We start from the raw sequence: 14,483 nt of genomic DNA on the forward strand, positions 1-14,483 counted from the left end.
TAATACCTAAGTTAATGATTCCACTTGAAATTATTTTCTGACAGATAAGTAAATATTTCCTTGAATGGCACAGTTTGGGGTATCAGGTATTTATTATACATTTATTATGTACATATATACACACACACACACACACATATTACATAGTCAAAGGATTATACTCCAAAAATTGCTGGAAAAAGTATTTTGAATAATTTTAGCACAAAATAACTAGAGGAAGTACTCTAGCTGGAAGCAGCAAGCCATAAAATTCTGGACTTAGCTCCTTTTCTTTCGGGATTTTGTTCACAGAACCATTCTTCGAATGCCACATTCACAGCAGAACTTTGCCCATTCTACAGGGTATTTAGTCCCACACTCATGACAGAATTTTGGTAAGTGTCCAGATGAATTTCCTTCATTGCCTTTAATGTTTCCACCATTGAATGAAGATATATAGTCTCCATCTGGCCTGGAGAAGTACAGGAAAAAAATAGAAACACAAAGTTCACTTCAGTTGTTTTCAACCCATAACCCTGGGAAAAAGGGCCTATTAAGTATAACTAAAAGCTTTCTTAATCTCATTTTTAATATTCTTCTAATTCAGATAAAAAAGAACCTCTTTTTGTAACTATTAAAATTTGAAGTGTTTTATTTGGCATTATATTTGTCCCTAAATAATGTCTTTAAATCTATCCTCTAGTTCACTTCTTGTATATTGTTGTGACTTATATAATTTAAATGATCTTTTGAGTTTTTAAGTTTTTTTCCTTATGTTGAGTTCTGTTTGGTTCTTTTGCAAAGGTGTTCAAATCTTTCTGTGATAGTATACTGTTATTGTTTATGAGTCCAATTCTCTGTCTTATTTCTTTACTTTAAACAGACTTATTCTATAAGCAGTGTTTGATGATTTCAAAATCTTAAGCAATGGGTGCTTGTGTTTGTTTTCTGTTACCTCTTGTGACTGCTACTTTCTTAGTATAGTTTGGAATTTCCATGTGTGTCTTGTAAGTCAGAATTGTGAGCTCATATTTGCTTCCCTCTGAGAACCTGGAAGCCTAGGTTAAGAGCATTTCACACCAGACAATTTGCCTTTGCTTTTATGGGCTCTGAGGGAGCTACTACACTACGTCTACGTAAGTTATCTGTCCAGTTAAGAATTTCTTAGAAAAGGCAGATACTGTACTTTTAACCCTAGACTCATGTGAACGTAAGCCTATAGTTATAAATGATCTGGGAACTCTTATATTTTTGTCTTGTGGAAATTTCCCTTACTTTTCTGAGAGCTAAGTATCTTGCTTCATGGACCTTGCCTTAAACTTTTCTGCAACATTTTGTGGACTAACTTCACTCCTTTTTCACTGTTATGTTTTAACTCTCATTTTTCCTTTCTATTCTTCTTTCATTTAAAAAATATTGTACCATGCTGTACATCATGAATTTATATACCTTGCCTTAAAACTTTCTGGAATAAGTTAGGATCTCTATAAAAAAAATAAGTATCTGTAACTGGGACAATTTCATTATATGCTTAAAAACAGAATGAATGTCAAAGTTATACAAACCTTGTGACAGAACAGAAAGGGAAGTACATGGGTAGTCACAGCCTCAGCAGGGGTTTAAATTAGAATGCTGCTGAAAATTGTAATAGTAATGGTTTAAAGAGTCCATTATTCAACTTGTAGAGGTAAAAATAACCATGATGCAGTTAAAAATGCAGATACAAAGAACACAACTGAATTCAGTGTAACTGAACAAACTATCCTTGAGAATTTACAACAATATTATCAGGTATAGGAAAATATGATTGATGTACAAACTATAGTGTACAATTTAAAGGCCAGATTAAATTGTATAGCAAAAAAAAGTCAGATTTTGTATAAAAGCCTGATACATATTTTTGTAGGCGGTCGTGGAAAACTGTATTCACTTTTAGTTTACTTATTAAAATAAAACATACCTGGCCATGTAGCTTTCAGCATATGTTTTTCTCTTGCTTGTAAGTACCGCTGAGGCAGGATTTCGTGCCAAACTAGGTGGTGTAGAATTTCGAGGTTTGATGTTAGTTCTAGAAGGGTGGCATAATGAAAAAGTATTGAATAGTAATCATTTATTTCTCAAATTGCTTATTTTCATGATTAAAAAAATAATTAGAAGCTGTTGAGAGGTAAAGTCAAAAGATTAAAATCCAAATAATTATTTTAAATATGAAAACAATGGTAGTTAATACTAAAGATAAACCAAAGCATTTTGCATTTACTAACACTATCCTGATGGTATAAAAGATCAATTAAAATATGTACATATGCTTTACATGAAATTTGTAAGTTAATAAGTCTGAAAAGCTTCAAGATTTTTGAAGTTTAAAATATATAATTTCCTCAAAATGGAGATGTGTTCTGTTACTGCCTATGAAAGAATAACCGTTAAACAATATGCTAAGCATGTGAGATGGAGTAAAAGACTAAACATTACTAACAACTTTACGCATGAGCCGGCCACTTGAAGGGCTAATAGTTTATTTTTGAGACTCTATTGTGAGAAGCAGCAACTAAAATAAATGGGTTAATATAATTTTCCCTTCAAAGATTTAATTTCACCAACACACAGCCTGGCTATCTGGCATCACTGGAAGAGTTGTGGTTGGATCATCACTAAATTCCCTTTCAGAAACTTCAGGAACCAAAGAAAACTTAGAAGAGTATATGGCGTTATAATGGTAAAAGCATAGGCTTTGGGATTCTGATGAATCTATTCAAATCCTACTGCTACTGCCCAACCTGGTGATAGTGGTCACCCTCTCGGAGTCCATCATCACTTACCTTATAGGAAGTTACGAGACATAACTGTAATTTATTTGAACATTTGGAATAGCTGATGATGATAATTTCATTACCACTGTGGCTACTGCTACTACTACAAGTTAACATTTATATTATGGTGCCCACTACTTGGTATAGCCACATGTCTCATTGCCTTCATATATAAACTTATTTAATCACCACAGTAATCCTATCAAGTAGGGAGACTTAATAACTCCGTTTTACAACAGAGACAAAGGGCAGTTAAGTACCTGACCCAAGGTGAGACAGTCAGTATGTTGCTGAACTTGGGGTCAGATGTTCAGTAAATTAGTTCCCTCCCCCTCTTGAGAGATTTACTTGAATCTTTTCATTTCAGAGATAAGCAATGTTATGTTAGATGAACATGCAGAATACTTTTTAAAATTCCTTTAGAACAGAAGTTCTTAAACTTTGGCTGAGAGTCTTCCATCTCTACTTATACAGCAAAGTTGGAGAGAGTTTCCTAGAATTTTAAATAGTGACCTTGAAAATACATACAGGTAATCTGTTTTTCAAATGCCCACTACATGCCAAATATGATGTCAGACATGATACATACTTCACTTTGTTTAACCTTCACAAAAACTCAAAAGAGAACGCATTTTAAAGCTGAAGAAACTCAGAGTCAGAGAGATTCAGTAATTTGCAAAGCTATTGCATGATCAGAGTACTTGAACTTGCATTTAGTGGGTCATATTACAAATCTTATATTTAAATGCAATGTTACCATTCAAAGGGACGCTGCTTTGAATAGTTATTTTAAATTATTTCTAAACTTCTACAGAAATCACCTTGGGGCATGCATGGGTTACCCCAGACCGCAAATAACCTTCAAATGGTCAGTGCAAGTCCATCTTGAGGTGTATTTTACTCTCATATAGCCCCTGTAGGGATGTTGCGACAGTCCCTTTTTAGAAAATCGATCTCTAAACAATCATTGCCAAAGAATGGCAATTCCTCCAGTGACAGTCATGAGCAGAGGAAGCATTTTTTATTGTTTGGCTCTAGAACAAAGTCCTGTTAGAAATCCTATCACTTTTACATAGTATGTACCTGAGGTATACAGATAATACAAACACACCCATACATATACACACACACAACTTTACCATATCGATAATTTAAAGTTGTTCAAATAATTAGAAAATAAAAACATTAGAGAAAAAAATACGATTATAATAAATAATAGCTGCCATTATTAAATGTCAATCAGGTATTTTTAGTAACATCTAAGAGAGAGAATCTGACTGTTAAGAACCGTTCTCAGAGACTGGGAAACAGAGTCCTGGTCAGTACTTGAAACACGTTGCCCCCGTCTCACAAGGGGAACGCATTTTTCTTCCTGGCCAGAGTCTGAAAAGTGGAATCTGCCTGTTATAGTTCAAGAAGTTATAAGAGAAGCTTTAATATTAGAATTGCACTTAATGCAGCTTCCGGCGAGTCAATGGTTCCTGCAGGCGTAGTACCAAAAAGAAAAATGGCTTAGGGCACAGATCGTTCCTTCTAGGACTTATCATTAACTGTTATACTTAAAATACTCAGGGCTGCTGCGACTATCTTCAAGACTTCGCCCATCTTTATTTTACTGTATATCTAATATATTTGTCAACTTTAACAAGTAACTTATTAGGCCCTAATTTCATCACTTTAAAAATGAAAGGCCTAGACTTGTATTGGAGCCCAAGCTCATGAACCGTGAAGTTTTATGTGTTCCGAAATGACTGCCATATCCTTCCCGTTTTATGTGGAATTTATAACCATCCACAAAGGGACTGAAGATCCCTAGATTAAACGCTTTCTAGGATCGTTCTTTCCCTGCCTTTTTATAACAATTCAACAACTATGAGATAATCGAGCAATATTATATAACATATATGGCATAATCCCTATATTCTTTTCAAAAATATTACTCCTAAAAAAAGCTTCATAAAAAAACAACAACAATTATTGAAAGTGACTACTATTTCAACCCTTTAAAAATTAAAATTTAATGGAATAAAATGTATGCTCTTAAAAAGCTTCAGGACAATAGAAATGTTCACCAAAAATCAAAATGTTTTAAGTCCTAGAATATTATTTAGCATTTCTTGGCTTAAAAACAATTAAAATAAGAATTTTTTTAAAGTATAGGCATATATGAGTTTATAGTATTCCACTATATAAAGCTTTTAAGGAAATATCTGAAAAAGATTAACCAAACGGAGTTACAAATACTTACTTGTAAATGGGAAATAACTCATGTCTTTTGACGGCACTGTATGATTTTGTATCACTGTCATACAACCTTTGTACATGTCTTCCAGTTCGAAGTGGAGGGCCTAACTTGTCCATCTTACTATTAAAATATATAAAGGTGTACCCATAAGGAGATTGCTATTGTTTGCTTCTGGGTATATATATATATATATTTTAAATGACATTATTCTGATTCATCAGAAAGTCCCCACACCCCCAAGCTCTTAATTATCTGACTGCCGGGGTATGGACCAATGTCAAAAAGAATCCTCAGATACGTCACACAATGTCCATTATTAAATATAAAAATTCTGAGTATTAGGCCACCCTACCAGTTTTGATGAATTTCCAAATAAATGCTACATTTACACATAGCAGGACAATGCAATCAATGAAGACACTTAAGACAAAAACTGTTTCAAGTAAAATTTGTGAAGCTTGAAGTGAACTGAAAGTTGTTCTAGTAAATAAGACAGATCTGATGCTTGTTCTTATGGAGTTCCCAAATAATCTCATTGTTTCCCTTCCCTGAATTCATAGAACCTTTCTCTTTTTTCTTCTTTATTACTTTATCATTTCCCCTGCATTTTAAAATTCTAAAAATAAAATAAGAAATCATATAAATACTTATATCTTTACCCAATTTGACTTTCTAGCAAAGAATAGCTATCTCTGAAATTTATTCAGAGAAAATAAAATATGATCCTATGTGAACAAATATGGATGGTAATTGTGAAAAATCGCATGTAAAAATGTTAAGAGGCCAGACCAAAAGTATAAAGGAGTTCCACCTAAAGGATAAGGGAAGAATTGCTGGTTTGTAGATATATCATTGTACATCAATCAAATAACAATCTCATATACACGTACAGTCACCAACCAATGTGCATTCATAGGAAGGAGCAGGGAAAATTATGAAATCAGGAGAACTATCTTATTTTAATATAAGACCCGGTCTTATATTATAAAGACCGGGTCTTATAGTACAATAAGACTGGGTCTTATATTAATTTTTGCTCCAAAAGACACATTAGAGCTGATTGGTCCGGCTAGGTCTTATTTTCAGGGAAACACAGTATATATTTATATATATACACACATATATATAAATACACAAACAATTCAAATGTTACTTAAGCTAAATGTAAGTAAATGTTATTCTTAAACTAAAAATCACTTAAACTTCTGCTATAACTTGCTACTTTATACTATGCTGATATCAAGGTAAAAGCATACAAAACAACCTAAATTTATAAATCTCAATAGTATAATCAAGACTGTACATATACAAAAATTTACACATATCAATATGTTATACCGTGGGTGCCAAAAAATATATGTATACATTTTAAGAGATGTTAACACTTTTGTCAACGTTGTTCAAGCAGTAGTTTGCCATAATCAGAACTGTCTGGACGCTGATGGTGACCACTTTGAGTACCTCTTGTAATTGCAGAAGTCAAACGTGACTTGAATTCATTTTTTGTTATCAGTATATATTATTATAATTTTAATACAGGTTTTTCCTTTCTTAAAATGTATATACATTTTTTTGGCATCCTCTGTATATAAATGTATTGATATATAAAATAAACATATCTAAATATATACATATAAAATCTTGATTACACATATATTTTTGAATACCATGTAATAAAAGTCAATGTTGTGGTAACTAAATAAATTTTTTAAGTATTAGTTTGTGAAAGAACTTTCAAACACTTAACCCATTCTCTAAACTACACAGGACATAAGATGTAACAGATCATTTCTCATGTACCATCTCCACATTTATTTTAGAGAACATAAACACTTCCTTGCTCATGTCTCCTTTTCTATCAAACCCCTTATTTCTGTGACTCAACCTCCAGTAGCTAAAGATAAGTAAAAGCAGTAACAAGATGAGGGGAAACTGGGGGAAAAAAAAATTGAAATCTCTGCAAAAGTGATATTATCAAAGGGAATTTAAAGGCTTCAATCCACATTCAATTTCTGTGTTAAGAAATGCTCCTTATGTGCATTCTGTTGCTCCAAAGTAAACTGTTTTTCCCAGTAACTGAACAGAGATGCTTTGAAATTTCATATTTTAGCTATTGAAAAGCATCAGCTGAACTATCCATTTAAGCTGGTAATTAACCATTAAGAAAACACGATTCTCAAAGCATGGCTGTGTGAACTTTGTGACAATTCAAATGTGGCAATATTTATTTAAAAGCTCTGTGTTTCATCATACTTCTAAAATCTAGGATTAGAGATAGTCATCTTTTAGAATAAGGGAAAAAGTTCTACTGGGTTTACATTTTACTTTAAAAAAGAAATCTGTTAAAATCAGTTGACCCACAGATGATTATTGAGAAATTAATTTTCAAACATGAGAATTTTTACAAGTGTAAAGATAAATTTTTCCTGTAGTATGACTCCAATATATGCTAAATATTACAGATCACTGGTATGCATGATTAAAGCTGACCACAATAAAGATTATGTATATGCCAGGCTTTAAACAATCCCAAGTCACTGAAATTATTCCATTTTACTAATCTCAGAAGATGCTCAATTTCTTGAACATTTCAGTTATTCCTTTACTCGATCCTGAATCCTCTGTCAGTGAAAATAATAGCTGCCATACAAACTTCACATAATTATTCCTTTAGTACCAGGACCGTGACTCTATGATGTGCCAATAGGTTGACAAACGAGGGATTTAATTTATTAATTCGTTACTTTTTTCATTTATGTGTCAAAAATTTATTCTGTGCTTACAAGCTGGGCATTATACTACATTTTGTACTTTCATCTGTAAGCAAGAGGGCATGCAAAGCTTGACCATCACACAGCTTACAATCCAAAGGGAAACAAACAGATCATTATCTCAGTAATTCTAAAAAAGGAATGAAGTCTGCCACTAGACAGACAGCCATGAATGGTTCTATTTCATATAGTAACACAGTAATGTTCCAGTTAAGATAGCAATATGTTAGCCAGAAGCAAACACCACCGCTCTCTTCCCAGCAGCTAAAAACATTCCTTTAACATGTAAGGATCATATATAAATGGACAATTGGGATTTGAACAGTTATGTTTGATAGTTTAATATGACGTAGGAGAACCAGAAATTTTAAATCTTCGTGGCATTATAGGAGTACATAATATAAAATTATGGGCTCAAAATCTTTGATTGTTAGTAAAAACGTATTTTCTCCCTGGGATGATGTAAATGTTGATCAGACTTTGTTGTCATTATCTAACCAGAGTCACAGAATGTTGTCAGAGAGACACAGAAAAGAGATATAAAGTGATGCAGCTATTTAGTGGCAAAGCAGGACCTAGAAGCTTAGTTTTCTAATCCAAAGTCAGTGCCCCTTGGGATCGTCCCAGCCAGCTTCACAGGCCCTATTTAAGAACACACGGTATCAGTTCAACTTAATATTGCAATTGACAAAATTAACAGTATGATAGGAGACGTACTGGAAATTACCAGCTTTTAATTCATAATCAAGTATAAATGAAACTATTAGCTTGGTGCAAAAGTAATTGCGATTTAAAAGGTTAAAAATAACTGCAAAAACACAATTACTTTTACACCAACCTAATATAAACAATACTATAAACACTAGAAACTAATGTGAAATGCAGTTCTCTCTGATATGGTTAAAAAGGCTTTGTAAAGTTAAAACACATGGTTTTGTCTATCTTTAAAGTCAACTCAGTAGAGAAAAAAAATCAAATCAGTTTTTATCACTGGAAGATGAGAACCTTTTACTTTTCAACTACCTGTTCTACTGATAACCTCTCTCTTTCTTGAGGACAGTCTGTCTCTTCTCTTTTCTTTTTGGAAGCACACCAAAAAGCAAAAAACAACAACATTTAAATAATCAGATCTTGTTAGTTGATTTTTTTCTTTTTCTACAATAATTAAATTCCTTTTAGCTCTTGCACTTTCTATTATAATCCAAATTAGGAAACAAAAGTCAAGTACTCTTATCTGAGGTATACCCTCGTATATATTTCATACAAACTAAAATAACAACCTATACAAACTAAAAACAATATTCCCTAAAGTTGGTATTTCCTAAATCAATTTAATGAATATTTCTAAAGATATAGACATAAGCCCTTATTCTAATGGTCATATAGCAATCCTTAATTTTCTGACATCAAAATGGAAGAGAAAGTGAGTTTCTATTGGAAAAGGAAGATTTCTATTAAAGTCTCTAGTGTTATCAACAATTTTCCCACATTAAAATAATTATTGAAAGCTTAATTATGCTACTTTAGTGAAAGCATGTATATAAAATTGTAAAAGATAAAAAGTACTTTGGAAAATAATGAAGTAAAAGGAAAAGAATCACCCACTATTAATATTTCAGTGTATTTTATCTTTTTTGTCTACACACATTTTCTAGTTTCTACCACAGCAAACATGGAGTTTGTATCCTATAGTCCTCTTGTTATAGCAGAAACCATCCTACTAAAATTTATGTATATTTTATGGTTGCATAATATCCCTTTATAGATTTTCAAAATTTGCTCTTCCAACAAAGCTATACATACTTAGGTGATTTTGTATTTTTAACATTATAATAAAAACACCTGAAAAGAGACCAATGTTTAGAGCTAAAAATACCCCAATCTGTATCCTCTTCCAACTCTTAACACCTGTATGGCTTTGAGTAAATCACTTTGCTTCTGAACCTCTCATCTTCTGGTAATGGGGTGGTTTTAATAAAATTATATGTAAAATATCTAGCACAGTGCCTGATACATAAAGCTTGATGAATTATGGTTATTACAAAAATCTTCTGTATTTCAAATGATTTCTTTAGATTCTCAGAGTAAAATCATTCAATCAAAAATGTTTTTAAGACTCTTGATAAATGCCACAAGATTTTTTTCTAATATGGTTATACTAATTTAGACCATCAATAGCAGTGATTGTACTTCTGATCAGCAATACGTTACAGGACAAAAGAACTAAAAATTAAGGTTACCGAAAAAGCCAATTATTCAAGCAAAATAAAACCTTAGTATTTTATGTGTATGTATATATATCATATATATAATTATATATATATATATATATATATATATATAATATATATATATATATATATATATATATATATATATATTTATATATTATCGTATATATATCGTATATATATCGTATATATAAAATAAATTAAGTTCAATGTAGACTTACCCAGCATGAGGGGCTGCTATCCCTTTATGGGAGGGAGATAAGGTCTGAAGTTTGTTTCCCAAAGAGCTACTAACTGAAGACACTTTACCTGAAGGCACACCTTGCAATAAAAAAGGCATTAGTTTTAATGACACTTTAAAAAAAAAAATCACATAAAACAGAGCATCTGACAAGGAAAACAATGCGTTAGTGGCAATAATCAAAACAAGTTATTTAAAAATGAAGCTTCCAGGGAATAAGATATATCATCCTTCATTTCTAATTTCTTTATTTCTTTCTTACAAATTACATACAAATAACGGTACAATGTAGAGGTGAATATCTTTCAAACCATTAAACATGTGTCTATTAAATACAACTGTCAAGTTCAGATTTAGGTAGAAATGAGGGGAAAATACTCTGGTCAAAGAATCAAAAGAATTTGGTTGACTATTCTGAACAGATATTATATCAATAACATCAAGGATACACATTTAATCTAAAAAAAACTATAAAAATGTCTAAAGTAGAAGCTATTGAAAGTTACATTATTTTTACTCAGAAAGAACTACTTATCTTCCCCATCTCTTGCTAATTATAATCTATTTTAATAATGAAGAATAGAATACCATCTTCATTTCCTTCTCTACCAACAGTGTTTTTATAACAACAACAAAATAAAGAAAGAAAGAGAGTGATAGGGAGAGAGGGATGGAGGGAAAGAGGGACGGAGGGAAGGTAGGAAGAAGGTAAAGTTTTTTCGCGGGTCTCATTACCTCCAATAGTTTTGCTCATGCCACTCGGCTGCGGTAATCGTGACGATCCTGGCGTAGTTCCAGGAGAATTTGACTTTTTAAGTGCAGGTGGCTTATACTAAAATAATAAAAATAAAATATTTTATCAACATCATTTTTGATTATGGATCGTAAACTAGTATTTCAAAAGCTCACATTCCCTTAAATGAGCGTTCTTTTTATTAGCCACTGAGTTCTCCACACTGAGAAAGTGCAGGTTAAAATATGTCAGCTCAGAGACGGGTTTGCTAAAACATGTTCCCTCTCAAAACTGGTGTACGGAAAGTGAGGCTCGGATGTCTCACCGCTAAAATAAGAGCAACTTTTGCCAGTTCACATGCGGGAAAAAAACTGTTTAGTCAAAAATATTCCCTCAATGTTAGATTTTTAAATTCCAAGCAAACATTAACAGAAAAACTTAGAAACACGTGTGATGCTCTCGGTGGTGCTTTAAAGGTCAAAACTTTTACATGTTCCTGGCTATGGTTCTGTATTTCATATATGTAATCCAGCCATATTTCCTGATAAAAATTGGTAGCATTATGTATCAGTCTGGACAAGTTTTATAATAGCTGCCGTTTAGATTTCCCCAATATGAAGAGAAAGAGCTAATTCTGGCTTCACTCTTCTCACCATATCTTGTCAGATGAATGGGATATGGGTTGAGAAAAGATAGGGTATTTCAGCTTATCTTGTCTATTTTTATTTTTTCTCCATTCTCTAGAGGGATTGCATTATTAATTTTATTGTACTGTCACTTATGAGCAAAATTTTGCTCAGTACTGAATACAAAAATATCTTATCAGTCACCTGCTCCAATATAAACAAACATGCTCAGGATTACACCCCAACTCAACAAGAGAGCAGAAATTAAGACTCGTGCCACGTCCAGTCTAGCCCAGTGTTTCAAATGTAAGGTAATCAGTGTGCTGGCACGTGTCCTTGCGATTTAGCCTCAGGCATTATTTAAACGCTCAAGACTTCATGAGAAAACTGGTTTTAACCTGATTTTCACAAATCAAATCATATTTTATACCAATAATCAGAATAAAATTAGTCAAACATTACAACCCTTTGAAATTCAGTCTTGACAAAAAAGAATCTTAACAAAAGGGACACACACACACACACAAAGAGCATGCACATCTGGAACTATTATGCCAGACACTGAAATTTGTTAAGCACTTGGGAAACAGAAAACCTTCAGTAACTATCAGATGAACAAATGACTAGAAGACTCTGGAGATGAGCCATATAAAGACAGTTGCTTGGAAAACCTAAGAGGCGTTTCTGGTTTCAAAGGGCATCTGTTAGTATCAGTCTCTCCCACTAAAATACCCATGAAGACTTTAGGCAAGATTTTAAAACTAACAGCAACGACTTGTCAAAATATCAGACATGTCTACTAAAAACAGGGTCCGCACAACTGGGTTAAGAACTGAAGACCCACTCATTTGTGCCAACTACCAAAACACAGCAAAAAGCCCAGCATGAACACAGGGAGCTGAGGCAGTGTATCTCCTATGGAGAGGTCAGTGTCCAGGCTGGACTCAGACAGCAGGGACCTGATAGCATCACGTACCAGGGACTCAAGATTTTTATGTACATATTAGAATTTAGTAGCAACTAGGTGGCTTACAAATAGAAAAAGGCTGAATATTCCTTTCAAAAGGTGCTTTGTTTTTCCCCTCTCTATATTAGGCCTCCTACCATTTTACTGTTTTATTGTCAGGTTTCCTGAGCTATCCAGAACCTAGCCCACCTTATCTATCGCCTATAAGATTTCCCAGGACTTTCACCCAGAACGAGTCAGGTTAGTTTTCTCACTGAATCCACATACTACTCTGAATGCCTCCTGTGTAAAGCATATTCAACTGCCTCTCAGTAACGTGCTGTTCCCCTGACCTAGATAATCTGACTCCTTCCTTACTGAGCTGTATTTTATCTATTTTACAACATCTGGCTGAAATTCTACCAGTATTATAAGTTTTCAGGATGAGTCTAGCTATCAACAGTTTTGGATAAATTCATTTTAATGGCACTGTACACCTCATTCATTATTTGTTAGGTGCTTATTTCATGTGTTTTTATACAGATCACAAATGTAATAAATTTCCTTAGTGTTTATATTTACAAAGATGTTTTACTGAAATTGCAAAAAGCCTAAAGAACGTGGAGGACGTTCATTTCTGATACAATGGTAGAAAGCGCTATTTGAACCAAACCTTCAACTGAACACGGAAAATGCTCAGGACTGATATCATTGAGTGCTGATAAAAATGAGGAACAATTGCATTCTCCTATAATGCTGGTGGTAACGTAAAATGGTACATGCATTGTGCAAATTGTTTGGTTATTTCTTATAAAATGTAAATGGACGACCACTGTATCACGCAGCCATCTGCTTTCAGGTATTCACCCAAGATAAATGAAAATGTATGTCCACACAGACTCGTACATAAACATTACTAGCAGCTTTATTCATAATAGCCTAGAACTGGAAACAATCCAGATATCTATCAATAGGTGAATAAATAAACAAAATGTGGTGATAATACAATGAAATAATCTACTCAGCAATTTAGAAGGATGAACTGCTGACACATGCAACATGCATGAAACTCAAAATCATTTTTCTAAGTTAAAGAAGAAAGACACATAACAGTATATATGTACAAGTCCATTTATACGAAACTCTAGAAAAAGAAAACCAACTTGTAGTCATGAAAAGCGGGTCAGACTTAAAACTGCATTACGTTAGAATAGGTAGGATAACAATCAATGAGGATACTGAAAATACCTCAATAATAAACTGTGTATCACATTGCTTTAAGTTCAGAAGGTAACTTAACCTAGCCAAATGTGGTGAAAGAGTCTTCAGGACCCAAGTTACAGGTGGGCTATTTCAGTATGATCTGTTCGTTTAAAATAGTAAGATGTTTTGATGTAATATATATTAAATGACATTTTCGGTTTGCTATTTCTTCATAGGTCTTCTCTAATATAACCATGCCTGAATTTGATAAAATTCCTAATGAATAATAATAACCAAAGTTTAATTAAATAGAACTGGTTTTCACCTGTAGGAAATAGATCTTCATCATATTTGTATCATTATTTTGATCAGAGCAAGGTCAAAAAGTAGCCTGTAGTCAGGCCAGATTAAAGTTGCTACATATGAGTATAACAAGGATGCATTTAAGCATCTTTAGGAAAAGTATTGTTTAGTTTACCAATACCATGTTCCCCGAAAATGAGCCCTAGCCGGACCATCAGCTCTAATGTGTCTTTTGGAGCAAAAATTAATATAAGACCCGATCTCATATTATGTTATATTATATAAGACTCGGTCTCATATTATATTAAAATAAGCCTGGGTCTTACATTAATTTTTGCTCCAAAAGACGCATTAGAGCTCATAGTCTGGCTAGGTCTTATTTTCGGGGAACC

General features: G+C 33.0%; 1 protein-coding gene across 3 annotated transcripts in view; it reads right to left on the reverse strand.

The window, feature by feature from the left end:
* Positions 1–73: 73 nt before the first annotated feature.
* The window catches only part of ZC2HC1A (zinc finger C2HC-type containing 1A), a 35,099-nt gene continuing 20,689 nt past the window's right edge, over positions 74–14,483 (reverse strand). For 2 of the 3 annotated variants that reach the window (XM_019725612.2, XM_019725604.2), the window contains exons 6-9: positions 11,016–11,112; positions 10,261–10,360; positions 1,940–2,047; positions 74–451 (exon numbers count right to left, since the gene is read on the reverse strand). In XM_019725612.2, coding sequence (XP_019581171.2) covers positions 286–451; positions 1,940–2,047; positions 10,261–10,360; positions 11,016–11,112 — 471 coding nt within the window. In that variant the 3' untranslated portion in view covers positions 74–285. Of the gene's footprint in view, positions 452–1,939; positions 2,048–5,040; positions 5,158–10,260; positions 10,361–11,015; positions 11,113–14,483 lie in introns of all 3 variants that reach the window. The other variant, XM_074318402.1, reaches the window with a different exon arrangement.

This window comes from Rhinolophus sinicus, linkage group LG14 (genome assembly GCF_036562045.2).
Source record: "Rhinolophus sinicus isolate RSC01 linkage group LG14, ASM3656204v1, whole genome shotgun sequence".
NCBI classification, from domain to species: Eukaryota; Metazoa; Chordata; class Mammalia; order Chiroptera; family Rhinolophidae; genus Rhinolophus; species Rhinolophus sinicus.